The sequence below is a fragment of the Eriocheir sinensis genome, chromosome 26 (genome assembly GCF_024679095.1).
Source record: "Eriocheir sinensis breed Jianghai 21 chromosome 26, ASM2467909v1, whole genome shotgun sequence".
NCBI classification, from domain to species: Eukaryota; Metazoa; Arthropoda; class Malacostraca; order Decapoda; family Varunidae; genus Eriocheir; species Eriocheir sinensis.
In genome coordinates, this window is record NC_066534.1 from 7,693,148 (window position 1) to 7,702,971 (window position 9,824).

A 9,824-nucleotide genomic window follows, 5' to 3' on the forward strand; every position below is an offset into this window, starting at 1 on the left:
TTCGTGGATTTATGAGTGAATAATATTACAGATAGCTATTCAGAACTGGTGTCTAATATAAGTAACAGGGAGCATGAAAATGGACAAGAGGTAAGGATAATAAGTGAAAAATAAAAAGTATTATATAAATGCACTCTCCGCAAAAGAAATCGGTCCGGAGATGCATTAGGCTAATATTTTTTAGTATGACTCTCTCTCTCTCTCTCTCTCTCTCTCTCTCTCTCTCTCTCTCTCTCTCTCTAGCAAAAGCGGCTTTAAAAAGCAGAAACTGAGCGGGCAGAAATGTTAGTGTTGTGTTTTAGCGGTGCTAAGATTTTTGTATATCTTATTGATACTAAAACGAACTGAAATGAAAATGTGACTTCATGGGTCCATGCGCATTGCCAGTGGGGGGCTACATGCAAAATTTGATGAGGCTAGTTAAAAAATTAAAGTCAGGATGCGTTATTTTGTTTTGAGAGTTTGTCCGCCTAATATTTAGGCGGTTCCGTCGACACCCGTCAAGGATACGGAGTCTATGCAGGAGGAAATACAGATGAGGGAAGATCGTTCCAGAGTTTACCAGCGTGAGGGATGAAAGAGTGAAGATGCTGGTTAACTCTTGCATAAGGGGTTTGGACAGTATAGATTAGTATAGCTTGATCAGAAAGTTGTGTGAGGCGAGGCCCCAGGAGGGGGGTAGGCATGCAGTTAGCAAGTTCAGAAGAGCAGTCAGCGTGAAAATATCAATAGAAGACAGAAAGACATCGCGACGGAATTTAAGGCTGGATTCACACGAGCCACTTTTTATTGGTCAGTGGCCGCCACAAAATAATGGTCAAAATAGAACACACACATCTCTATGGATGCATGCACACGGGCCATTTTTTTGTAGTCACCACAAAACTGTGGCCGGCCACAGTGGCCAGCGATAGATACCGTTGTTTCCAATGGCAGCGTACACACGAGCCACTATCGGTGGCCACCACCCTGCCACCCGCCGCTTTCCCTGTCTTGACACTTGAACACCTGAATTTTAACTGTCATAATGATGTATAAGTATGACCTTCACGCATAACTTGTGTTCAGGATATAATGGCTAAGCTCATATGCTTTCATAACTAATGTTTCATTTCGTTTCACAGTTTTGCATATTAATTGATTCTGGTATGGCTTAATTACTAAATGTGGTCGTTTTATTTACCCGGAAGTAGAAAGGGGAAAATGTTACGTAACCGCAAAGACTGCTGAATTATGTCAATAAATTACATCTAATGTGACTTAATATTCTTCATGTTCAGTCTTATATTAAAATTACCGCAAGTCTCTCTTCTACTGGACACAATTCCTCATGTTGATGTCCTGCCGTGTTATACGTGGACCAATTATTGTCATAAGATGATTAAACCTATCCTGTGACCTCCTGTAGTAGTATAAAAATTATCGTGTTCTTTTAGCTCTGTAAATAATGTGTGGAATGCTACACGCAGTAGTTGGTTGCAAAGTATATATGGGGTGAACCCATGGCAGTACTTTCTTCAGCGCTTTTTGCCAAGAAAGCACAGACAGTTGCTGCCTCTACGAGATCCATAACCCCACGTGCTGACCTCATTAGTGGCCGCCACCGAGTGGCTCGTGTGCATGGTGCACCTACCCACCATTTTTCGTGGCGACCATTTTTTGTGGTGGCCACTTTTGTGGCGGCCACTGACCACTAAAAGCGTCTCGTGTGAGCCCAGCCTAAGAGGTAGGAGACTATCAGTAAGAGGAGGAGAGCTGATGAAACGAAGAGCCTTAGACTTCACTCTGTCCAGAAGAGTTGTGTGAGTGGAGCCCCCCCACACGTGAGATGCATACTCCATACGAGGGCGGACAAGGCCCATGTATATGGATAGCATATGTGCGGGGGAGCAGAACTGGCGGAGACGATACTGAACGCCCAACCTCGAGGAATCTGATTCAGTAAGAGAGGAGATTTGAAGTTTCCAGTTAAGATTTTGAGTTAAGGATAGACCGAGGATATTTAGTGTTGAAGAAGGTGACAGCTGAGTGTTGTCGAAGAATACGGGATAGGTGTTTGGAAGATTGTGTCGAGTTGTTAGATGGAGAAATTGAGTTTTGAGGCATTGAAGGACACAAGGTTCCTTCTACCCCAATCAGAAATCATAGCAAGGTCTGAGGTTAAACGTTCTGCAGCCTCCAGTCTGGAGTCATGTACTACCTATTGGGATGGTCTTCTATTGAAAGAAGTTGAATAATGCAAAGTGTAGTCGTCGGCGTATGAGTGGACAGGACAGTTTGTTATGGAAAGAAGATCATTGATGAATAACAGGAAGAGAGGGGGTGATAGGACAGAGTCCTGTGGAACACCACTGGTGATAGGTTTAGGGGAAGAACAGTGACCATCTACCACCGCAGAGATAGAACGGCCGGAAAGGAAACTGGAGATAAAGGAATAGAGAGAGGGATAGAATCCGAAAGAAGGCAGTTTAGAAAGCAAAGACTTGTGCCAGACTCTATCGAATACTTTCGATATGTCTAGCGCAACAGATAAAGGTTCACCGAAACGGCTATGAGAGGATGACCAAGAGTCAGTTAAGAGAGCAAGAAGATCGCCAGTAGAACGCCCCTTACGGAGCCCATACTGGTGATCAGATAGAAGGTTAGAAGTGGAAAGGTGTTTTTTAATCTTTCGGTTAAGAATTGATTCAAAAGCTTTAGATAGACAGGAAAGTAAAGCTATAGGGCGGTAGTTTGAGGGATTGGAACGGTCATCCTTCTTAGGCAAAGGCTGTATGAAGGCGTACTTCCAGCAGGAAGGAAAGGTAGATGTTGATAGGCAGAGACGAAAGAGTTTGACCAGGCAGGGTGTCAGCACGGAAGCAAAGTTTTTGAGGACAATAGGAGGCACTCCATCAGGTCCATAAGCCTTCTGAGAGTTGAGGCCAGAGAGGGCATAGAAAACATCATAAGGAAGAATCTTAATAATAGGCATAAAGAAGTCAGAGGTGGGATGAGTAGGAGGAATATGCCCAGAATCGTCCAGGGTGGAGTTTTTACAGAAATTTTGAGCGAAGAGTTCAGTCTTAGAGACAGATGAGACGGCGGTGCTGCCGTCAGGGTTAAGGAGAGGAGGGAAAGAGGAAGAAGTGAAACTGGAGGAGATATTTTTGGCAAGATGCCAGAAGTCACGGGAAGAATTAGAGAAAGCAAGGTTTTGGCATTTCCTGTTAATGAAGGAGTTTTGGTAAGTCGGAGAATAGATTTGGCACGATTCCGGGAAGAAATATAAAGATCATGGTGAGTAGGAGTGCGAAGGCTCTGGTACCTTTTGTGAGCTGCCTCTCTATCTTTAATAGCACGAGAACAAGCATGATTAAACCAAGGCTTTTTAGCATGAGTAGAGAAAGAACGCGGAATGTATGCCTCCATTCCAGTGACAATCACCTCTGTGATGCGCTAGGCACACACAGAGGGGTCTCTCCTGGAAGCAGTAATCATTCCACGGGAAATCGGAAAAGTACATCCTCAGGTCGTCCCACCGAGCTGAAGCAAAATGCCAGAAGCATCGCCTCTTCGGTGGGTCCAGAGGATGTACAGAGGACAGGATACAGAAATAAGGTTGTGATAGGAGGAGCCCAACGGAGACAACATCAAGAGGTAGCTGTACAAAGGAGTATATGATGTTAGATCATTTACAGAATTGCCGCAGAAGTGAGCGTTTACCATGATAAACATTAAAATACATTTCCATTTTTTTAATGTTTCCAAGAATTCATTGCTTGGTTTGTAAAGTTTTCCTTTAAACCTACAAATTTCTACAACCTATGTTTTATCATCATCTTCAACATTTTGGCCAAGAAATGGATATTTCGAAAATTTCTTGGCAATGTACCCTCCAAAATACAGTAGTCCCTGCTCTTCTATATCTTCCTCCAGTGTTAAAGGTGTCAGTGATCGCACCTCCTATTTCTCTAGTCCACACCTTGGGTAAGACCAAGGATTATATACTATAAGGATAGCTCACTAAGCATTTGTTTTACCCACAATGCACCGCGGATGACGTCACACATGTACACAAATGGTGCTGGGCGAAAAACTGGTTCACTTCACTGCGTTCTCAGCGCAGCGTGCTCAATGAAAATGGTGATTTGTGCTGTATATGGGTGTTACAGTGGCTCAACCTATATAATAAGGATAGCTTACTGAGCATTTCTTTTACCCACAATGCACTACGTATGCAATCTGGTTCAGTCTCCATATAAAGTGTATTGGGGGGCCATTACTTATTGATCTTGTCACACATTCATAGTCAGTTTTTTCGCTTTTTTTGGTTGCTGGGGATATGTCGTTGAATTGGGCAGCTGTTGAGTTGGCCAGCGGTGTGCAGTGGTAGAGAGATTTGATAAATATATTATATGGGGGTTGCTGTCTGCCATGTATCGGTGCTTGTGTTTCTCAAGTTTAGTTAACGTTCGTTTTCTGCAACTTTGCAGGGGTAACTAATCCTGTCATCATAATAGCTAACATAGATATAGATTAATCGAAGTATTACTGTTGGATCAGGAAAATTATATCAAATGGTTAATATAAATAATGTATAAAGGGATCAATGTATATTTAAGAATACACACAGACTATACCAACTTCTATATTATCTATAACGATATTAATGACAGGATTGGTTACCCCTGTAAAGTTGTAGAGGGTGGGTGTTGGTGAAATTTGAGAGAACGTAAGCGTCGATGTGTGGTGGACAGCAGTGTTTCTCGGTACCTTTTCTTACATATTTCTCAAATAATTATGTTGCTCTGTACTGTTTGCCAACTCAACAGCTGCCTAATTTGATTGCATATCCTTACCAATCAAAAAAGCGCAAAATCTGACCATGAATATGAATAAATAAGGGTTTTCTAGTACATTTTATACCGTGAGAGCAGGGTAAGAGTGAACCAGATGACATACCGCAGTCATGACGTCATCGATGACGTTTCACTGAGCTATCCTTATTGTATATAAGGCGAATTTTCGCCGTCAACATTTGTTGAGGAGACGTCACGAATACGTCACAAGTTGCTTCCGTGTTGCATCAAGCCGTTTTGGCGGTCAACTTCTGGTCAACATTTGTTGAGAAAATGTTGCTCCGGGACCAACCTGGAAAGAGCCTATGTTGAGAGGCGCCACTGTCACAACTTGTGACGTCAGATATAAACAACAGCTCGGTCAGAAGGTGGGACATCACAGACATGCTTCCATATTATTTGTCGTAACTCAACTCATACATTAGATAGGACATTTTGGTTAACACCGTTAGACGCAGCAGTGATTGGAGAACTCGAATATGATTGTGAAAACTCAATGAAACAGAAACTAAATAAATAGTGACGAATTGAAGTTAAATAATTTATCCGTAAAGTTTATAACACATTTTACATATAGCTATCATTTGCAGCGGCTATGAAATAAAGACTAAAATAAACCATTCCAACTTATAGAGAAAAGCCTCCTGAACACGATGATGTATACAGATTTTTCATAAAACCTCAAATAAGTGAAGCACGGAACTGTTTATAAAAACTTTTCACTTCATGAATTGTGCGCGCCGACGGGGTGGGTGCTGGCAAGGTGCTAAGAGTGGTCGCGTTGCCATGACAACCCTCGCCTCGCTTTTCGTGGGGCCACTGGCCAGAGGCAACAGGCAGCAACGGGGTGCGTTCTGCCGAGGTCGCTGATGTTGGCCAACACCATATCAACATGATCTTGATACAGTGTTGACGGCGAAAATTCGCCTATAGTCCTTGGGTAAAACATCCTGGGTCAGCGCGGAGACGTTCATGACGATTTTGATGATTTTCCATTAAGAATTACAAGGCGCAGCACCGCTTACCACAGTCACTATTCTCTCCCACAAATCGCTAGATGGTGTCAAATAAATTTAAGTTACCCTTTAAATTTCGCTCTCTCGTCTTCTTGGAGCGTGTGTCGGCAATGACGTATATACAGGTTCAAGTCACACACCCTCACCCCCCTCGGTGGGACGAGGGTTGGCTCAGTGATCACACCTATTTCTCTACACCTTGGGAGAGAGCGTCCCTACCGTTCACCATCTCGCTCTCAAAGCCGCGGACGAGACGAGTGACAAACGTGTGGATATCGCGGTTGCCAGCCTGTTCCTACTCACTGCTGGCAGTTAGAAATGCAGAACTATATTGTCACGTGATTCTTGAGTGACATGGAAAGTTCCGTGCATAGCACTAGGAAAGGGGAACTGAATCGGCTTGGTCTCATATGAAGTGTAAGGAGTGTGTGTGTGTGTGTGTGTGTACTGTAAAAAGCCAAGTATCTGGAACCGTTCGCCTTTCCTTTCCGCGTGACCCCCCTAGAATGTTCAAACGAAGGCTACGACATATAAGTCCTGAAAATTACACTGGTAAGAGTGACACCCATTCACCAGGATCCTAACTCTTAATTAATGCTACATAAGCTCGACGCTCCACTCGTACGAGTGAGCGTGGTTCGTACCTATAATTCCTGTTGCAAATCACTGGCAGAATGGGCAAAACCACACACTAGACATATGACTCGATGAACTAAATGATCTGTAGGCTAAGCAGCCTACAGGAGCTAAATCACGGCTAAATTAACGAGCCAAGGAGGAGCACGTCCTTCTGCGGGAAAGGCTGAGTAGCGTTTGTCTGCCCGCGGGGCTCTCTGCTACCACCAAGGAGTCTAGAGAAGAAGGAGAGGCATTGGTACCTTCGAGACTGAGGACGCGCACTAGTTATTCAAATCTCACCTGGATGGCAGCACCATGTCTGAAAGGGTGAGGATGTTAAGCTTGTTCGATAAGTTTATCCTTCTTCTATAATTCAGCGGTTCTCAAACTGTGGGTCGCGACCCAAAGTTGGGTCGCGAGATAACTTTTGATGGGTCGCAGGGACATAGAAAGAAATCTTATGCTTTCAATATTTCATTTACTTAATTGAAATTTCAAGTATAATTTTCAAAACGTCAGGCGCCTGTCTCACACTCTCACCAGTGATGCCATTCCTGTTTTTACACATAGATTTGTGTTTTTCCACATAGATTTGTGTTTTTCTGCCTCGGCCTAGGCGTCTCCTCTTTTTTTTTTTTTTTTTTTTTTTGACAAACAACCATTAATCGTGGACCTGTCACTTGATACGATATCAAACAGCAAGTGGTAGATCGCATCAAGGCCAAGGAACATTTAGATTGCAGCTAGATGACTCAACAGACCTAAGTGATAACGGTCAACTGTTGGTTTATGTTACGTATGAAGGGCCAGCAGATCTAGAAGAGTTTCTCTTTTGTCATGCATTGCCAACAACCACTACAGGAGAAGGCGTTTTTCATATGGTTGACCAGTTCTTGAAAAAGGAAGACCTTTCGTGGACAGATTGCTTCAGCATTTGTTCTGACGGCGCACCAGCAATGCTTGGAATGCGAAAAGGCTGCACAGCACGTGTAAAGCAAGTTAATCCCAAGGTGAATATTTTTCATTGCCTACTACATCGTGAAAATCTGGTTAGTCGACACCTGTCACCTGGAATGAACGAAGTAATGAACGAAGCAGTTCAAATTTTCAACTACATCAAAGCTAGTGCATTGAATACTCGGTTGTTCGAGGAATTATGTGCCGATTTCGATTCTGAACACAAGCATCTGCTCTTTAACTTAAAGATCAGGTGGCTCTCAAGAGGAAAAGTACTACTCCGACGACTAGCTGATCTTCGGGACGAGTTGGAAATTTCCCTGACTGAAAAGAAATGTGGTTTAGTGAACAAACTGTTGAACAAGATATGACTCCTACAACTGGGGTATCTCACTGACATTTTCGGTGCACGCAACGGTCTAAATATCAGTATGCAAGGCCGTAACCAGACGAGTGTTGGAGTTGCAGAAAATATGTATTCTTTCATATGCAAACTAAAACTGTGGATAGGCAACGTGAAGCGAGGGAAATTTGCAGCTTTTTCGACTGTGGCAGAATTTCCAGAAACAAGGGAGGAGACAACATCTCACGGCGATGCCAAAAGTTTTATTGTACCACACTTGACTGAGCTGATGGCAGAGTTTGATAGGCGAATCCCAGAAGAGCACATTCGAACCCAGTCATGGGTGAGAAATCCTTTCAACGAGAATGTCGAAGACCTGCCAGATGTTCCAGGACTCCCAGAGCAACTTATTGAGGTACAGAGTGAAAAGTTGTTGAAGGACCTTTTCAAGAAATTATATATAGTGTCTCTTTCTGAGTTCTGGATTCGGTAAAAAAAAAAAAAAAAGTGTATTGTAGGAGGTTAGGTGGTAAAAGTGTTGCTCCCATTTGTTACAACCTACCTTTGCGAGCTTAACACCGAGCACGATATGAGATGCAGCCTTAGCACACTGATCCCACTATTTGACACGTTGGTGAATGAGAAGCAGCACCATGGATCCCATTAGTTTAGTTAAGATGAAAAAAAAAGAACACGTTTAATTTCTTCTCAAAATAAAGTTTATATACCACTGTTTGTTTTCTTTACTTTACTATGGGTCGCGAAGGGTTGAAATGTTCCAAATATGGTCGCTCACGAAAAAGTTTGAGAACCGCTGTTCTATATCATAATGATGCACGTTGAATCTAGTGCTTTTTATAGTGATCAATCACCCAAATAATTTATGTTGGTGTTAAATAGACAGCCACATCTATTATCAATAGTATAACATGTCAAGGAAGATGGATAGAAAAAAGATTGGAAAATATTTTCGAGTTGACAACTCCGCCTCCGCGTGGCTCGCTTCGTCGCTGCTGCGGCGCCGTCGCCGCGTCTTTCATTTGATCCGCCCTGACGCCATGTTTTGCTACTCGACGTAATTCTTTCAAGTTTTGTGGCAAGAAAAGAAACTACTGCCTAGAATTCTCCAGCATTATTTTTTCCAGAGATGGCAGACGGTAAGGAAATGCAGAATGAGTGTGTATTGTGCGGAAAGAATAGAGAGAAGTGAGAGAAGACGTGCCAGGCTGGTGGAGTTTTTGAATCTACGCCGCCCCGTTGTCTCTGCTACATGACCGTCTACTCGTTTGGCTGGTGATTATTGGAAACAAGGTTCTTTATGTTCTTGTATATCACTAGTCTTCGTAGTTATTTATTTTTACTCACGGATTATTAACCCTCTCGCGCACCGTAAGTTTCCAATAAGTTTCTGTTCCACTCACCATGCATTTCTCAGGCCCGACCGGCCTTTGTTTGCCACCGCGATACTCTACATTCCCGGACGTATTTTACCCTCACAGATATATCGTACCCCAATAAATTTGGTATCAATGGCTTCGTAAAGACTTGTACTATAACATACGCAAATAAAAATAGAGGAATATATATATATATATATATATATATATATATATATATATATATATATATATATATATATATATATATATATATATAAACAATACAAACTTGTTTAAAATCTCCCTATAGAGTATTGTAGACAATAAATCCGAAGTACCAACTCTTCCCCACTCGCTAGCTTGAAATTTTGTGGGCCAACTTTTTTAGCCGAATATATGTTTCGAAGCGGAATTTAGTAAGGATTCTTGTGGTATCCTCAAATTTCTCATACACCTATTAGTTCCCGAGTTACACCGAGAAAACTGTATTTTTTCCTCTCCCGTCAGAGTAGGCTAACAACTAAAAATCGCTCAAAGCTCCTCATCTACGCTCCTTAGAAAGGTTGGCATATGTTACCATTAAGAAACTTATCCCAACAAATGACGCTTCCAAATTTGACGCACTTTCACCGAAAACTTAATTTTTAATATTTTTTTTTTATCTTTTATG

General features: G+C 42.3%; 1 protein-coding gene across 1 annotated transcript in view; it reads left to right on the plus strand.

Moving 5' to 3' along the window:
- Nucleotides 1–8,140: 8,140 nt before the first annotated feature.
- The window catches only part of LOC127003900 (phospholipid-transporting ATPase ABCA3-like), a 62,294-nt gene continuing 60,610 nt past the window's right edge, over nucleotides 8,141–9,824 (plus strand). The window contains exon 1 of the mRNA XM_050871005.1: nucleotides 8,141–8,190. Coding sequence (XP_050726962.1) covers nucleotides 8,141–8,190 — 50 coding nt within the window. The remainder of the gene's footprint in view (nucleotides 8,191–9,824) is intronic.